Source organism: Dermacentor variabilis, chromosome 2, assembly GCF_050947875.1.
Source record: "Dermacentor variabilis isolate Ectoservices chromosome 2, ASM5094787v1, whole genome shotgun sequence".
In the NCBI taxonomy this organism is placed as follows: domain Eukaryota; kingdom Metazoa; phylum Arthropoda; class Arachnida; order Ixodida; family Ixodidae; genus Dermacentor; species Dermacentor variabilis.
This window is the reverse complement of record NC_134569.1, coordinates 148,568,349-148,586,913: the sequence shown is the minus strand read 5'-3', so window position 1 is coordinate 148,586,913 and position 18,565 is coordinate 148,568,349. Positions and strand designations below refer to the sequence as shown.

The following is an 18,565-nucleotide window of genomic DNA, read 5'->3' as shown; positions in this document are numbered from 1 at the left end:
TTGCGATAGCAATCATATTCACACTGCAGGCGAATTTTCGTCCTCGCCGTCGCCATGATGTTCCGTATAAAGTCAAAGTTCGATAAGAATGAGCGGCCGCAGCGCCCCATGTGCTGCGGGTGCGGCGAAAAGCATGCGAGTGGGAGCGGAGAAGGGTGGCTTGATGCGCGCGCCCTACATTTGAGGTCACGTGGTCAAGTGCTCGCTGGGAGAGAAAAGCGCGTGTCCCCCTCTAGCCCGGCAGTGGCTGCGCATAGCTGCGCATGGTTAAAGTGGCCTAGTACACACGGCTTTCTTGCGATAGTAAGGTGGCTTTCTTGCGATACATTAGCGCTGCAGGGAGGCCCACTCCTTAGCCTATCTCACATCTCCATCTCTATGCATGGCTGTCCACGCGGCTGAGAGCGTACGCCACCCCCTGCAGGCGGTATCCTAGATGCGGTCAACCGAAGATGCCGTCAGTTCCGGAGACTCGGCGAAACGAGCAACAGCGCATCCATCTGCTCGTGCGCTTCATCACGCCAGCCTTGTGACAGCGAGTGCTCGCGGTCACAGAATGAGAACTCTTCTTGTCTGTATGCGCGAGCCTGCCACAGTGCTTGTTCATTTTTTGTTTAGTTAGTAAGCGAACGTTATTGCTGCAATTTTTACGACCGGTACAACTACGACACATAGGTCGCGTAATTGTCTAATACTTTCCTATTGCTCTCTATGCTTCGCCTTACGGGTGAGACTGCGACTTTTCATAGAGAACGGGCTGTACATCAGTAAATTTTTTAAAAATTATACATGCAAGGTTTACAAATCCGTAACTCTGTGCCAAGAAAAGATACCGCAGTCCTGCAAACTGCTCCTGCTAGAGCATCTAAAGCGGGTAAATTTGGTGTTTGAGTTTACAACTTCAAGTTAACAGTCTGCCTACGAAAAGTTCATTTTTAAATGAAGAGCACCATTTGCTCTGGACATTCGAGGCAACCCCAAGTTTGCCTGAATATCGCAGAAGAAAGGCGTATCCTGAGGTAGATGGTGAGGGGCAATTCTACTCATATACGGACGACCTATTCCGTTCACAAATGGAAACATCGTTCACGGCGCTGACGTGACAGGTCAAATAGCTGTGCTCATCCATGTTTTTCCAAGCCGCAGACTCTGCCTTTTCATTGGATTCAGTTAACAAGAAATCAGCCAGCGTCTCCTGCTGTACCGCTTTCTACCAACAATAGTGCATCACGGATTGCCTCACCTACATCGAGTCCAGAGGCTGGCTGGCCTCTTGTAACACCAAGACCTGCCGATGCCAGCCACACACAGGCACGGTCCCTTCCTACAATGGGGCCGCCACTGGTTGAAAAGAATCCGAGAATGTGAAGGTAGCACTGAAGGAACTTTTTACTGACCTGTTCTAGCTGATTGCTGGCCTAAAAAAACCAAGTGCGACGACAATAGTCCGTTTATTAGACGCTTTGGAGCCGCTTTTGGCGGCATTACAGTAGACGACCACGGCACATTAGGCAGGAAGCACATCCCCTGAACAATGCATACATCACTTTCCTATCATTCAATAGTATGCAAGAAGTCTGCGTGTTTGCTCGTTTGACTTTTGACAGCATGCGTTCAGTCAAGTACGAGTTTCATCTAAAAGTTATCTAGGAACAGAATATTACCTCATCGTCCAAGTTGCCCGGTTACGTTCAACTTTAGCCCCGAGAAACTGAATCTACCACGAAATTACTACGCTCTATACGTCGCGAGGTGACATATGTCTGACATGTGCTTGACCCACACGACAGACTACGCCTGTGTGACTGATTCTGAAGTTAAAGCGTCGTGCATTTTCTGTCATTGGCGCCTACCACCAAAAAAAAAAAAGTTTCGCAGCCCGTACCTGTCATCAGCCATACAAAGCTGCAGGAACCTCACATAGTAGTTGGTGACTTTAACGCCCATCATCCGCAGTTGAGCAGTGCTAGCAATGAATTGCCGGGCACAAGACTTGGCACGCTTCATGCACAACCATGGTTCGGTAGTGATCAAAGATGGTGCCCCTGCGCACGTTTCTCTGCAGTGGTACATCATACTGCGACTGCCTGCACCTCAACTTCATGTCTTGCGCACCACCTGTATTCAGCCAGCTGATGCACAGCACGTAAAGCTACGGGAGTAGCGAACGTCCAGTTTAGGTGGTTCATTCGCTTTACAGCGCCTCGTGCGCGCTGCACGGACTGGTCTGCTTACAAAACGTCTCTTGTAGAGTCCTGCATAGACATGAACTCACCATGTGAACTCAAAGAAATCTTCCGTGAAAGACATGACGAAGTTTATCAGTATATCTGTGTCCAGATCACCAATGGACATGCACTCTTCTTCCGGCATAAACTGCCAAAATGTTTCCTGCTGTACGCCGACGAGCAGATGGAAAGTACCGGTAGACCAAATCTAATTCTGATCTAATCCTCTGTCGTGGGACTCAGCGGTAACTAAAACGATGTCATCAGAAGTTAGTCTACAGAGGCTATTCGGAAAGCACTAGCAAGCATTTAGCCCAACTATAAAATTGTCACAAACGTTTCTATAGGCTTGATTCCTATAAAACATTTCTGGTGCCGTGTGGTATCAAGCTAGCCACGCGAGCCTCCTACAACGACTTAGACTACTGATGTTGCCCTTACGCGACAATATTTACATCACATGCGACGCACGGACTCACTAGATCTGTTACGCGTTTCCTGTACCTGAAACAGTGGAACACACACATGTTGCCTGTCTCAAGTATGACCGTGAACGGCAGGCTTGTTCGTTGGCGCCATTTAATAACAGGCCGCTAAACTGAAAACGTATAACTGGGCCCATGGCTCGGCATAATATCAACAAAGCGAGCCATCAAAGCACCTTTAGAATACTTAAATAACGTAGGGCTAGATTCAAAACAGTAAACGGTCCCTTCCGACACGAGCGTGTGTACCCGTATAATCGCATCCTAGTGCCTATGTAGATGTAGATCCTTGTGCCTATCCTCATCATCACCCCTCATATCCTTCTTCCTTCTCCTCTTCCCTTCCCCTGTGAGCAGCGTAGCAGGGTAGCGGATATTCCCTCAGGTCAACCTCTCTGCGATTCATCGAAGAAACCGTCCTTTCTTTCTCCTTTTTCAATGATGGTCTTATTAAAATGTCAGTTCCCTACACTCGGTAGATTTCAACTGATTCTTTTCAATGCAGAAGCTTCATCCAATTCGGTGCAGTAGATGCCGAGCGAAGAAGTGATTTCTCTGTTGCCATGGGTTAATATATAGTGAGCTTCTGAAGCGCAACTTCCTCTTAAAGTCACAGCGCCGTACCGAGCGGCGAAAAACATGAACACGCTTTTCGGATGCAGCGCCAGCTCGCTACAGGACGCTCGGCTAGAGGGCTGTCACACGTGTGTTTCGACCGAGGAAAAAAGTAATCGGGAAGCTTTGTTTTCTCATCGACGACCTCGTGCACGATACGCCACGATCTACTGCACAGGAGGAGGAAAAGGAGCGGAGTCTTTCATTCGATCTCTCTGCTTGCCCGTCACGGTTCAGGACTTGCGCAAGTGCAGCCTTAAAGCGCACGCGCCCGATTATCGCTTCCTCAGCCGTCCGTCACCCGATGCACCTGTCGTTTTCAGCGGAGCAGCAATCGTAGCGCAGCACCTAGTGCAGATTCCACTAAACTATCACTCGATAGCTGGGTTACACTCACGTGACAACTTCATTTCTTTCCTTAGGCGCGCTTGACGTTACAGAAGTATGCATACGTTTCCCCCGCAATTACTAGTCGGCGTGCGTAAAGCCGACAAGGCTCTTGAGCAACAGCGTGTTTAAACTGTGCTGTATGAGCAATACTGCCTCAGACACTTGCCTGTGCCGATACGTCCGCGTATGTGAGTTTACATGAGCTTGCACTGGGACGGCCCTGACTGTAAAGCTCTTGCACAAGGCCCGTGAGAAAGCGAGCGCCATTAGCAACGTGCACTTCGCTGTTGCACTGTTCCTTTTTTTTTTTACCGGAGGGCTACCTTACGGCATAGGGAAAAAAAACTAAAAAAAAATACTTTTCAATTCGAGTGCAATGTTGCATCATGAAGGGAGTTCAGCAAGGCTCTGTATTCGATTGCCAATGCAGTATATTCAATTGATGAGCTGCTCTTGGTACACAAGGAGAACAAATCTGAAAGCCCACAATGCTGTGAGGACTTGCAGCACTGCTAGAACGATAGCTATTATATATACTTTATCGGACTTTTATGTTTCTTTCTGTATTTTACCTCTCTAAGTTATCCAGAGCGGTGACACCGCGTCTAACTGTGCCATTTTGCTGCAGAGCACGAGGTCGCATGTTCGACTACCGCTGGCGGCGGCCGCCTACGGTGCGTCTGGTGTGCAAGAACACTCGTGCACTTGGATTTGAAGTTGAAGAAACCCAGAGGAAGGTTAGTGCGCATCTTCTTTTTCTACTCCAGCTGCGACCGCGCGCGTCTTAACTTGGAGGCAATGTGTTTTGGGTTCGAAGGCTAGTCGACCTGAGGTAGCTGATGGCTTCGCGTGCGCTTTGTTCTCACGTGCCTAGTTCGCGTTCAAGCAAAAGGCAGCACGAAGGGTAATTCGCTCGCCGCTGCTGCCGCTGTTCATCCCGCCAGCGTTCTGACAGCGAGCGTCCACTGATGTCGAGTGAGATCTGTTCGTGTTTGTCTCTGCGCGCAGTACAACGTGCTTATTAATTTAGTTAGTAAACGAATGTTTACAGCAAAGTATGGAGCCGACGAAACGACTGACTTTACTTCGTATAGCTGTCTAATAATTTGATATCACCATCAATGTTTTGCTGACTGTCAATGACAATCAATGACATCAATGTAAAACTGAGTTCTTGTTTTGACAACAATAATAGGATAGCCACGAGCTTACATGTGCTAGATTTTATTATACCGCCAGATAATAAGCAACAGCTTGCACGAGATTATGGAATTTGTTTGTCAAGGATGCGGTAATACAGAAGATGACCACCAATTGTAACTTGGGGCACGGAGACAGAGCTTCGGGGAGCCGTAACAGATTTCCTTGACAAAAAAAAAAGGAAACTAATGCCATAGCTTCAAGCGGGAGCGGGCAGTGCTAGTCCTCAGTTAGCTCTCTTGTTATCATCAGAGGCTAGAACCGGACACATCAAGATGATGCCCGGCAAAAACACCACAACAAATCATTCACGACACTTGGTGCTATGAAATGCGATTACGGCGTTTATTCACTAGGCCATAGTTCCGTCAGCTGATTTTGATGCCACCCGTTTCACTACAAGAATAAGGAATTTGTAATCGCTATACTACGTAATCACATCCATAAAAACAAGTTTTTTGACAGTAATTACAAACTCGGCACTAGACTTGCTTTGGACAATATGCCCGCAGCAAGCCAATATGCTTCATCCATTCCGTTACGCTTATCACGACCGTTGTCATCATAGTCGGCCCGCCTCTTCAACAAAACTTCGCTTACCACCGCCACAGGTAATCAAGTTGCAACTCACTATAGAAACGTGCACTTGGGAGTCGCCGGGGTCATTCACTGCTCCATTCAGGAGACTACTTTTCTGGGTAATTTAATTCTATAACCTTCTGCGCCCCACACAGATTGGGTGTCAAAAGACAACCGCCACATTCAATGGCACGGACGTTAATGAGGCATGCTATCACAAGCATAGTCAAATTTGAGACTCGTTAACGTACTGAAACCGTATAACATAGAATGCGAAAAACAATCGTGACATGAAGGAGCCAACAAAACCGACTCAAGGACTTACTATAGTATAAATTAGGCGACGCACAAGGGAAGGCTGTACGCGAAATCATCAAAGAGAAAATAACCTAAGCCGGCTAAAGCACGTCGTTACCAATTTATACGAGCATGCTCGGTTGTCTTCTAGTGTTGTTCTTGGTGCGCATTTTTTTCGTGAGAGTGCCGTATGTATTTCTGTGCATTTTTTAATCTACTTGAACAGAGCCTCACGGCATCATTGTGCATGAAACCCCCAAAAGCGGAGGCAAACTACCGATGGGCGTGCTTCTGCGACCTCCTTCCAACCTGTGCGGTCGAAACCCTGTCGTTTTCCGCCGATCGACTATCATAACCCAATTCAACCCGCCGATTATGATAATCTTAGTAGACGTCACGAAAAAAAAAATTGCCCGCCGCCATAGCCACATTTGCCAACGGCTCCTTACCTTACGAGGAGCATGGGGAAGGGTGAGTGAGAGGCGAGCCGAAAGTTAAGAAAAGAGTCAAGGCCTGCGGCTTGTAGTATTTTCCGTAAACCTTTCGTTTTGTTTTCTTTTCTTCGCGAACGCAAAAAAAAAGACGTACAATACTGCAAGAAAATAAGTCAACGCCTATAATGAAGCGTCCCATCCTTTAACGTTTATCGATTACAAATGAATAACAGTGCGTTCTTTTTTCTTTTTGCAGCAGTTAGGGAGTTTTTAGAAGAACTAAATTCCAGGTTAGGATGTTTGGCCAAAGCAGGGACTGCATTCGTGGGAGCGAGAGAGAATCAGAAAGAAACGGCGAGGAGAAGGTAGGGAGGTCGGCTAGGCTGGACCTGGTTGGCAGCCATTTAGCTCCCAGGAAGATGAAACATGAATAGAAGGAATGAAGAAGAGATAATGCACGCATGCGCACACGCGCTCCTAAGTTTGTCATTGAGTAAAAAAAGACAGCCACAAAGGCCGGTACAGTCTTCCATAAAACGCAGCAGCTGTTCTGTGGCTTAAGCTGCATCGCACACTCATGAGGAGAGGGCCCGTGGGATCGTTTCATCTGCAAGAGATTCCTTCGTCCAACCCAGAGCAGGTCAAGTAGCTAATAGCAGAGTCCTCGAATGTGTTGAAGGATTCTGCTAATAGCAAGCATGGGCAATTACGCAACGCTCGTTTATATGTAACGCTGCTTAATCGTAAAGTCAGCTTGCACATTTGAATATCACGTTCCATCCGACGTCGCACTGCGCGGTCACTGCGCGATTTCAGGACGCTCGCGTTGTGATGGAAAAACAAATCAGAAGACTTCATCGGTTCCTCCGGCACTGAAATATTTCGCCGCTACAACAGAAAGATCTCACAATGGACAATGCCACTCTTCAAACGTGTATTCTAAAAAAAAAAAAAAAAACCTTTCTTGGGATGCAAAATATATATAACATCGCCTTCATCTGCTACAGTGTAACTCGGGCAACGCTTCAAACAAACATTGATACATTAACCATATCAAAATTAAAGCCTCTTCCATACGAAAATCAGATTAACCCTATCAAAAAGCCAATATGCCACATGCACATGTAATCTAGTCCATCATGTAATATGATACGTATGTGATCTCGTACGATCATAGTGTTCTATATATAGGAAAGACATGTCACATACGAAATTTTTCGACAAGTCATTACTGAACTGCACCATTACCTAGCAATGTAAAGAGAGTGGCTCTGCCTAATCTGTGTGTCTAAGAAGTTTCGCCGTCGACAGGAAGCAGAATGACTATTTGTATTGTTTGCTAATAGTGAAATTGCCATCAATTGCAGGGCCACTGCATTATCTTGAAGAAACCCACGAAGGAGTACACCGGAAGAGCAGTCGGTGAACAAACGTGGCGATTTAAGTGAATATAAAGGTGTTTGCGATAATAGTGTATGAACGAAAAACACACACTCCATACTTCACCGTACTTCAGTGTGTGTGTGTGTGTGTGTGTGTGTGTGTGTGTGTGTGTGTGCGTGCGTGCGTGCGTGCGTGCGTGCGTGCGTGCGTGCGTGCGTGCGTGCGTGCGTGCGTGCGTGCGTGCGTGCGTGTGTGCGTGCGTGCGTGCGTGTGTGTGTGTGTGTGTGTGTGTGTGTGTGTGTGTGTGTGTGTGTGTGTGTGTGTGTGTGTGTGTGTGTGTGTGTGTGTGTGTGTGTGTGTGTGTGTGTGTGTGTGTGTGTGTGTGTGTGTGTGTGTGTGTGTGTGTGTGTGTGTGTGTGTGTGTGTGTGTGTGTGTGTGTGTGTGTGTGTGTGTGTTTCGCTTCATCAGTGCATCTAGTAAGGCGATTTTCCACCACTACAGCCGCGCTAACTTAGAGGAACTGGAAGAAAAGGGTCCTGATAAGTGCATAAGCCTAACCACTGTCAAGTTATTCGAAATGCGGAAAATAACGCGAATACCTGCTCAATTCTGTAGCCAGGCATAAAAGAACAATCCCGCAAGCAATATTGCCAGCGCTGACCTCGCATAGCTTCCTGCCTGTCAAAACCTTCGAATTGCTCAGCGCGCGGGCTGTCGGTCCAGCGAACAGTTTGCGCATGTGTACGTCCCTGCGTCAAACCTGTCAGCATTTGTGTCAGTGCCGATAACGATGATCCGAATATCCTGCTCGCCAAATGCTTCCTCTTGGCACGGCGTCTGCCATTCAAACGTCGTCTTAGGGCTGCGCAGTACGGATGACAGGCGCTTCTTCGCTTCTTCCTCGGTAAGGTCATAAAATATTGGCGAACTTCTATAGCTCGCGAAAGGCGGCCGCGATGCCCGATCGCTTTGTTCCCGTTTTCTGTCTCCGTAGCAGGATCAAGTGCGCTGGCAGTGTCAGACTGCGCGTTAGGTGAACGCAAGTCTTGGCAGACGTGTGAGGGACGCCAAACAAAAGGCTACCATAGAACACCTTGCATAATATATATATATATATATATATATATATATATATATATATATATATATATATATATATATATATATATATATATATATGCCATATTCTCAATATGTCAATACAATATGTCATATATGTCAATAGTCATATTACGCCTAAGCACGTTCATTTGAAGAGGCGAGCGCAGAGAGACATCGCATGATGAGATATCGCGTGCACGTTAAGCCCAAGTGCCATGAATATCCGCACCCAGAAACATGCACCCGACCTGCCACATCGGACGGCGACATGAGACGAAACGGCGACATGAGACATGAGACGGCGACGAAATATGAGAACCACCCCAATAGCTTATACGTAGACGAGGCCAGCACATCAAGAAGCACTGCATTTGTCACCAGCGTAGTCGACAATCACGGGACAGAAATAAATCCGTCGTTGGTTTCCAGAGTGAGCAATGAAGACGCAGAGGAAGTAGCGATAGCGTTAGCCATCACGACGAGGCCGCACTGGGAGTGCGTCATAGTTCCGTCGGACTCCCACGCGGCATGCAGAAATTTCTCCAGGGCCAAGATTTCCAGGGCCGCACATCGCATTCTGATTGGGGTGCACCAGCTCCCACCATGCATACAAATCGTGTGGACCCCGAGGCTTGAGTCCTTACGCGGCAATCAGCAGGCACACGCCTACGCCCAAGCGCATGCACACCGGGAGCTGCGAGAGACTCACGGCGGGCATTTCCACCCCGAGCCCATACCATTAATCTACACACACATCCTACAACAGTATCGCCTTTCACAAAGAACACTACCACCAACTCATAATGCTCTGCCCCGGGAGGATTCCGTAATATGGCGGAAACTCCAAACAAACACAAATCCACACTTGACTCTCTACCACGACATACACTCTGCGCTGTATTCATATAACTACCCACACTGCGATCTATGCCCAACGCTTTACCACATGGTATGGGCTTGCGTAAGCACACCACAGCTCACACCCACATAACACATCCCGCCACATGGCAATTGGAGGTAGCGCCGTCCAGCTCCGACTCGACCAACCAGCTCAACCTGGTGAACCGAGCGAGATGGGCAGCTAAGGATGCTGGACTCCTGGACTGTGGGGAACACCCGCTGCACAGCGGAAGAGCTACCTACGCTACTGTGCTCTTTCCTATAAAGTTTACTCCTCTCTCTCTCTCTGTCTCTCTCTCTCTCTCCGCACCAAAGGCAAGCAGATCTAACCGCGTGATCAAGTCATGCCGTGTTATCGGCTTAACTTCTTGAAGTTGCCTACGAAATTTAAGGACGAGCTTAGTCAGCCGGTTACGATGCCAACCCGGCACGTCTAACCATATTTCGACAAGTCTCCTTGATGGGGCCAGGTAACCAGTCTGAATGCGCGACAGTGTCCATACACATCAGGGGCACTTGTACCTTGTAACGAAAGTGAACACTACGCGACTCAAGCGGATCATTTCGTAATATAAGGTGTCCCGGCTAACTTAAGCCAAAAAAAGATATTTGAAAAATGCGATACGCGATACGATTTTAAGACCTACGGTGTTAGGCTGTCAGAACTCTGATGAGCGAACACTGTAAGTCTTATAATTACGTCTTGCAGCTTGTGTTTGAAATAGTTTTTTTGTTGTTGTTGTTGAGCGGTTTGGCTTACGTTAGTTGGGACACATGGTATACCGCAGTAGCGCAGAAAGCCTGGAGCATCGTTCAGTATGCAATACTAAAGATGCAGCGAGATAAAATAAAGGCGCAATCTGAGTGCTGCCACGATAATGAAGGAGTATGAGACACAGTGTTATATACATACGGACTGATACCGACTGACATCGGCGATAACGAAGGGCCCATGACGAAAAAGCGCTATCTGAAAAAAACTTTATTTTAAGAAATTTATACAGAACAATAGCTATGTTTTGTTAGGTGTAATCACTCAGTGCACACATCCTGTCTAATCACGTTGTGGCCATGAGTGGATACACATGTTGCATGGCTCACATTTTGCTATTGCTCGCATTTGCACTGTTGGCGAGGCTATAAGCTTCTAGTGCCGTTGTACTAATTATTTTGTAAAACCCCAGAATTTCACTTGTCTATTGGAAATGTGGTAACCATTATTCCCACTATTGCTCTAATTGTCAGGCGGTACTTTCATTATACTATGATACACCGTGACATTTATTTAGGAACAATAGAAAGCGATCAATGTAGCCGGTGCGTATTTCATGTCATTTCGTTGATGTCAAAATAGTAACAAACAAAACTGCTCCTGCGTTAGCAAAAGCTCCCCTACGCTATATTCGATCGTGAGAGAAAATTTTTATCTATCATCATAATATTAGTGAAGGTGGCTGACTCTCGGAAAGAGCACTTACGAACGAAAGCTTTGTAAATACGCGCTCAGGGTCTCGCGTTCACAAAAAAGGTACTTACCCTATAATTGATCGTAAGAGCTTATGTCCTCCAATCGTGATGACGGACATTTTATTAGAAAGGCGGGCTACCAATGACAAACAGCTTTTACAAAAGGAAAGTTTTAAAATGTTTTGTTTAATTCAGCCTCTGACACCGCCAAATAAATGCCCAGGGATGGGGAACGAAAGATAGAGAAAGAAGGTCCCACTCACCCATCCGCCCTGCTGACTGATCCACGTGGCCAGGTCTCTCTCGACGAACAGGCCCAGGGCTTGAACGAGGCCTAGCACGTACTCGGGGTGGCCCAGCTTGACGCAGTCGACGGCGAGCCCGCCGGAGACCGAGTAGAGGGCCACGATGCGTCCCCACGAGATGTCGTTGCGGAACAGCTCGCGGGCCACCGCCTCGAACACGTTCTGCACGGCCGTCTCCGAGGGCAGCGCGTGAACGCCGATGTTGCCCGTCACCGTCTGCCGTGCGAAAGGAGAGGCGGGGCAAGGAACACGGTTGGGACGCAATCGCGAACACAAGAATGCGGACAGTTGGCTGGGTTTCGCTTGCAGGTGACGTTAGAAAATGCGCTTATTTCTGACCTATTTGTACTTATTTACGCACTTATCTTATGCGCCTGTCTTGCTGCCGCAGCTTCGTCGTGCTGGGTTCGCTCCGGCGCGGGTAGACTAAATGCAGCACCGACACGCTGAGTGGTCGATCCCCACCCAGCGATAACTATATATATGGCGTGGCGGACCTAGTAGCCAATGACCGCGAAGGTACGAAATAGCAAAAAAAAAATTAAGCCGATCGCTACAAATTTACGGCATATTGTTCGGGTAAACCACAACGCTACTCAGATACGTTTTTTTATTGTAGCAAGTAATAATATTTTAATTATAATGAAAAATTTACAGAAAGGTCCTATAGTGCGGCGCGTATCACGCCCAGTTTGGTTCAGCTTCTTTTTCTCCATTGTTAAACATGTATGCAGGCCACTCTCGTAGTTGTAGTGAAGCCAAACCGGTCGTCGACGAGCACTTCTCCTCCCTTAAGAAAATCTGGGTTATCGACGATTCTCATTCGAAATTAATCTACTCTGACATCTCAAGTATTGGAGCCAGTGTTAATCTTTCGGGTAGTACCGAGGAAATAGTTACTGTGGCAAAGCGCGAAAACAATTCTAAAATTTACTATTCTTTGCAAATTGCAACGAATGTGTGTGTGTGTGTGTGCGTGAGTTTGTTCGTGTGTGCGTACGCGTGTATGTGTGTGTGTGTGCGTACGTACGTACGTGTGCGTACGTACGTACGTGTGTGTGTGTGTGTGTGTGTGTGTGTGTGTGTGTGTGTGTGTGTGTGTGTGTGTGTGTGTGTGTGTGTGTGTGTGTGTGTGTGTGTGTGTGTGTGTGTGTGTGTGTGTGTGTGTGGGTGTGTGTGCGCGTGTGTCTGTGTGCGCGTGCGAGTGTGTGTGTGTGTGCATGTGTGTGTGTACGTGTACTTGTGCGTGCATGTGTGTGTGTGCGTGTGTGTGTGTGTGTGTGTGTGTGTGTGTGTGTGTGTGTGTGTGTGTGTGTGTGCGTGTGTGACTGTGTGCCTGTGTGTGAGTGCGTTTGTGTATGTGTGCTTGTGCGTGCATGTGTGTGCGTGTGTGTGCATGTGTGTGTGCGCGTGCATGTGTGTATGTACGTGTGCGTGCGCGCGCGCGTGCGTGTGTGCTTGTGTGTGTGCGTGCGCGTGTATGTGTGCTTGTGCGTGTATGTGTGCTTGTGCGTGCATCTGTGAGCATGTGTGTGTGTGCGTGCGGTCTGTTATCTTACGACAGGCGAATAGGGAAGCGCCTGCGAAGAAAACGTACACCAAAGGTGGCATACAGGCGTATGCACATAGCCATAAGAAATAACCTCTTTAGTCAAGAGCCGCAGTATAAAGGGGGTGTGACTTTTTTTTTTTCGTCCAACAAAGCTGACGATCACTGTGAATGCCACTTATGCAGCAATTGCTCATTGTGCCACTGCACTGTGCTTCCCCATTCGTGAATAAGCACCTTCAAGCTTGGCTGCCCGTGTGCGGGGCCTCTCTTCTAGCACATAAGGGTAAATGGTCTTTAGATGCAGAAATATGGGGGGAAAGGGCGGAGGGGGAATTGCAGAGGCCAGGAAGTCCTGAGCCGCACTTGGACCCACGAGTAGACCACACATTTTCCATCCCTGGCCTGCACCATAATATCAAACAATTTAGGAAAACTCACATTTGAGACCTTGCCAGAATCAATCTATTTCGCGTTCTTTATCATGCAAAGTGTCACTGCTTAATGCAATGATATAGTTATTACATAAAAGCATAGATAAAACACAAAAGTGAAACGCAAGGGTGAAGGAAACACCAATAGAGAAAAACGGAGAAAATGTGCGGATGGATGGTTCCACTTAACAGCTTCATACGCGACGTACCATTCCTGCTGAGGACAACTATAAAAATACTGGTGATGTATTGCAACAAATGATTGAGCACCTTAACCGAGAAACTGTAAGAGTAGGGTTGAAGATTAATATACAGAAAACAAAGGTAAAATTCAATAGTCTGGCAAAGGAGCAAGAATTGATAACCGCCTATCAGCCTCTAGAATCTAGAGCCTCTAGAAGTGCGTTTACGTAGTTCCATAACTCGCAGGGGACCCTGCGGTCCTATAACGCAAAACTATTCCAATATGTTTTTATTCCAATCTCCTGACGTCAAATTTGCGTAACCGCTGACGCAAGCATCGGGCGGTCACCCACAGGGTTGCCTAAACAAACCAATCAAATGCTCCCCTTGTTCATAGGAGGTCTCTTTTGTTTGCTTGAAAAACGAATAACATTGCTTGCGCTGAGCGGCTTGTCTTATCTAATTGGCTAACAAGAGGCGAGATGTATGCTCAAGTGGAAAGGAATTCGATGGGGCCGAGCCACTCCAGTGAATATCGATAACCGGATCAAGAGCGTGGTGCCGGCGTCTGCGATTGGTCCACTTTCTCTTATTTAGCTTGCGGTGGCTCGTCGACAATCGCGGCGGCACGCAACGGAAGCTTAAGAATGACACTAAAACGGATCCTCAGCAAAGAAGAGTTGGCAGAACGAGGTCGTAAACGTGTCGAAAGTGCTCTAAAACGTTACACGGCCACGCAAAAAGTTTTATTAAACGCAAATAAACACAGGCTCTCCGACAGGTGCGAGTAGCCAGTGCCTGAGCGATCGGCGGCAGCCATCTGCTATTCCTTCCGGAACGGGACAGCCTGCGGCTATTCAGAAAAAAAATTCACTTTTGTTCGGCATATTAATGCATCTTTAACGCGTACACGTCACTTTGACGCGGTGGGTTCGTGCGGTTTTGTGACCTCGCGTGAAAAATAGATGAAGTGGGTGCAGCCGAAAAACTTTTTACCAATAGCCGAGTGCTAATGGTGAAAAGGCGTCGAATCAGAAATAACTATTTTACTTTGTCGGTCACATCATGCATAGTGAGTGTGTACACGTCATATCAGATGGGGAGCTATCGCGGTTTTCATGACGTCGCGTGACAGACAGGTGAAGTAGGGGTTGTCCAAAAAAGTTTTTCACCAATCGCTGAGGGTTGATTGCAAAATTGGAATAGGAAAGTTTGGAATAGGTTTACGTTATAGCGCCCCTGATCATGAGAAGTAAATTTACAGCAAAATAAGAATGGGTGCTACTGCATAGGGCACACATCATAAAATCCTGAATGGCATCTTAGAACTGTCGTTGTAAAGAAAACTACACAATAACTGCATTCTACGGCTGCTAAAATATGGGGCAGAAACTTGCAAGTTAAAAAAGAAACTCGAGAACAGATAAAGGACCGCGCAAAGAGCAATGGAACTAATAATGTTAGGCGTAACGTTAAGAGACTGAAAGAGCACGGGGTGAAGCAGAGAGCAAGCGGGAATAGCCGATGTTCTAGTCGACACTAAGAGAAAAAGAAATGGATCTGGGAGGTCATGTAATGAGGAGGGTAGATAACCGGTGGACCTATAGAGTTACAGAATGCATGCCAAAGGAGGGGAAGCGCAGTCGAGAACGGCATAAATTTAGTTGGAGTGGTGAAATTAGGAAATTTACACGTCCAAGCAAGAATCAGCTAGCGCAAGACAGGTGTAATCAGTGTTCACCGCGGAGTCCTTCGTTCTGCAGTGGACATAAAAATAGGCTGCTGATGATGATTGTGGTGAATACTGGGAAATTCAAGAAGGAAGTAGGCGCACTGACAGAGAAATGCCAGCATCCCTGTTTCAGAGGCTGGTCACGAAAGTTGAGAATCAAGGAAGAGTTCGCATGGGCTTTTCAAGACGGGAAGTTTGAGCGCGGCTCGTAATTATAGGCCTTCAGGGAAGAAACAGTCAGTGCGGCTGCTGTGGTACCTGGCTTGAACGAGAGTCACCCGAGGAAAGTGTTTTATTAAGCTGCTGTTACTGCAATCGGTAGTAGTTCTCGTAACGTCTCAAATATGCAAATGCGTGGCCATAGCCGTCGATTGACATTAGTACTAATAAATGATAAATCCAGTGAACACTATACACAGAGCGGAAAGTATATGTGAGCTACGTTAACATCTTCGCTTTAGTATGCGTGTTTATAATTTTCAAGTTTTATGGAATTTTAAAAATCGTCTATTGCAGATAACGCAATTTTAGTCCTTGAGCTGGGTTGTTCAGATAGACGGACATTGTTTTGCACAACAAATGAAATGAGATATTTAAATAATTAATGAAAATTCACTCATTAACTTCTTAAATGATTACTTTACGGTACATATTGAAATTTACAAGCTGTAGTCCATGAGTTTGTCAGGCGTATCTGCTTGGAAGGAATTTCCAGAATGACATCAGTTTCGAGATACGTGCGATCAAATTCTCCGTAAAACTACACTGTTGGTTCACCTACATTTATTAACAAAACGCTGTTTTGTGCAATGAAGCACAAAAGAAACTGGAGCGCCCATGTATTTCGTCTCACACTTTGGGAAATATCTCAAAACTGATGTCATCCTGGAAATTTATTTCAAGTGGATGCATTGTCTTGCAAACTCCCCGGCTACATTTTGTAACTTAATATGTAGCATAAGGCAATTAAGTAAGAAGTTAATTAGTTATTATTGTTGATTAGTTGAACATGTGTTTCAATTTATCATGCTAGTTATGTGCGCCTTTTCAAAGAATCCTGCTCAACGACAAGAATGATGATATCTGTAACAGGCCATTTTTCAAAATTCCATGAAATTTGAAAATGATCACCCGGCATAACGTAAAGAACCTGCGCATGCAATGTACAATCCAGCCGGCAAACTGCTGCGTGATCCCTCAGTGCTTCCATATGTTTATGTAAGCTCCGGCACAATAGACTGTTCTGCGCGCTCTTGTTGTGCAAGCACAGTGCATAGCATTATCGTGCATGCTTCGCATTCCATAGGCACACTTTCAAGGAACACCAGCGCCCCACCCTGTCCTTGTCAATAGTTATGACAAGTATTCGCTGCAATATCTGCAGCGCAGGTTAGTAAATATGGTTGCCGCCATGTCACTTTCACAAGAACTAAGTAAGAAATTCAGTAGTAGTGGGCGTAGTGACAAAATATTAGACTACCATTTCGTCTTACTAGCAGCTGCTGTGCTCACCCCCGAACGCATAATTAAAGAAAAGAAAGACAAGAACTCAAATTCAGAACAGCACCACGCTATAGAAACGGTTCCACATTGACGGTGATATGAGAAATGATGGATCAATAAGTTTTATCTGTAGAGAAAGATGACGCTTGGCTGCCTTGACGCTTTATTTTTTTGGTGGTGATGGGGAAGGGGGGGGGGGTGTATTATATGAAAGGAATTTCACATGAAAGACGGCTGAGAGTCGAATACAGCTCAGAGGAATAATGGCTTTTGAGTGGGTTCTCATTGCCGACTTTTATGTTAAAAGTTTAAATTTTGAAAGCGGCGCATCCATGTACTTACTCGCTGGAATTACTAATCTCGTCACGTGTCTTGTCCTAAAAACCGCTCTCATTTTCCTAGACACTATGTAGGCTGGCATGTTTGTGAACCGTCCTGGATTTTTACGTAAACTCGCTGTTCCGCTTCACGGGCGCTTTCCATTGTGTGTGACGACACGACGGTCTAGATCATGTTAGTGTCAATAGATGGCCTCCAGATCAGGCATTATCAGATCATGAACAGCAGGTTGCCATTATCATTCAAGAGAAAAGTGTATAACAGCGGTGTCTTACCAGTACTCACGTACGGGGCAGAAACCTGGCGGCTTACGAAAAGGGTTCTACTTAAATTGAGGACGACGCAACGAGCTATGGAAAAAATGATGGGTGTAACGTTAAGGGATAAGAAAAGAGCAGGCTGGGTGAGGGAACAAACGCGAGTTAATGACATCGTGGTAGAAATGAAGAAAAAGAAATAGGCATGGGCAGGACATGCAATGAGGAGGGAAGATAACCGATGGTCATTAAGGGTTACGGACTGGATTCCAAGTGAAGGGAAGCGTAGCAGGGGGCGGCAGAAAGTTAGATGGGAGGATGAGATCAAGGAGTTTGCAGGGACAACATGGCCGCAATTAGCACATGACCGGGGTAGTTGGAGAAGTATGGGAGAGGCCTTTGCCCTGCAGTGGGCGTAATCAGGATGATGATGATGATGATGATGATGATGATGATGATGACGATGACATTACCACATTAGTCATCAGATACCAAATATGTCCCACGGGCTTCTTGGGGGTTTCTCAAGGAGGTGATTGACTCATCTCTTGGAAGTTAGATTCAGCCTGCAGTACATTTTCACTGCGAGTCGAAAGGCAATTTCTGTTGCAATACTGGATTCAATTTTCCCAGATACTTCGTATCATGCACCTTATTTAGGTTGGACTTATCAGGACGTAGTGAGGCGGATCCGTGAAATGTGTGTACCTCTCGGAGTTAAAATATTTTTCTTTAATCAGCATTCGAAAACACTTACTTTTAAAGCTTGGTTAAACTCGAGAGGCTGCTTTGTGCCGTGGTCGACGAACTGCCGACTCTGTCCACGTGCCGAGACCATAGCTCACTGTTTCACGGATTGCAGAGATGCTATATTTCTCTCTCGGGGGGGGGGGGGGGGGGGGGCATTCTCTAATGGACACTTAGAAAGGACATTGAGATCACGCCATACTCAACTAGGGTTCTACCTTTTAATGATACTGGCGTTCCTCCCTACGATATGTTCATGGTACTGAATATACACGGCCTATGGAGATCTAGACTATGTGATCGCCATGCCGAGAGCCCGCGAGCTACCAGGTCATTCCATCGCGAAAGTACAGCTGAGGTGGAAAGTGTGTACGCTGCGCGGAACCCTCCGCCTGACTGGATCCACTTGTTGGACGCATGTGTGTGTTTACCCGAG

General features: G+C 46.6%; 1 protein-coding gene across 2 annotated transcripts in view; it reads right to left on the bottom strand.

Annotated features, from left to right (window-relative positions):
* Window positions 1–18,565, bottom strand: part of LOC142572836 (bcl-2-related ovarian killer protein-like) — a 208,038-nt gene that overhangs the window by 25,308 nt on the left and 164,165 nt on the right. For both annotated transcript variants that reach the window (XM_075682224.1, XM_075682223.1), the window contains exon 2: window positions 11,344–11,601. In XM_075682224.1, coding sequence (XP_075538339.1) covers window positions 11,344–11,601 — 258 coding nt within the window. The remainder of the gene's footprint in view (window positions 1–11,343; window positions 11,602–18,565) is intronic.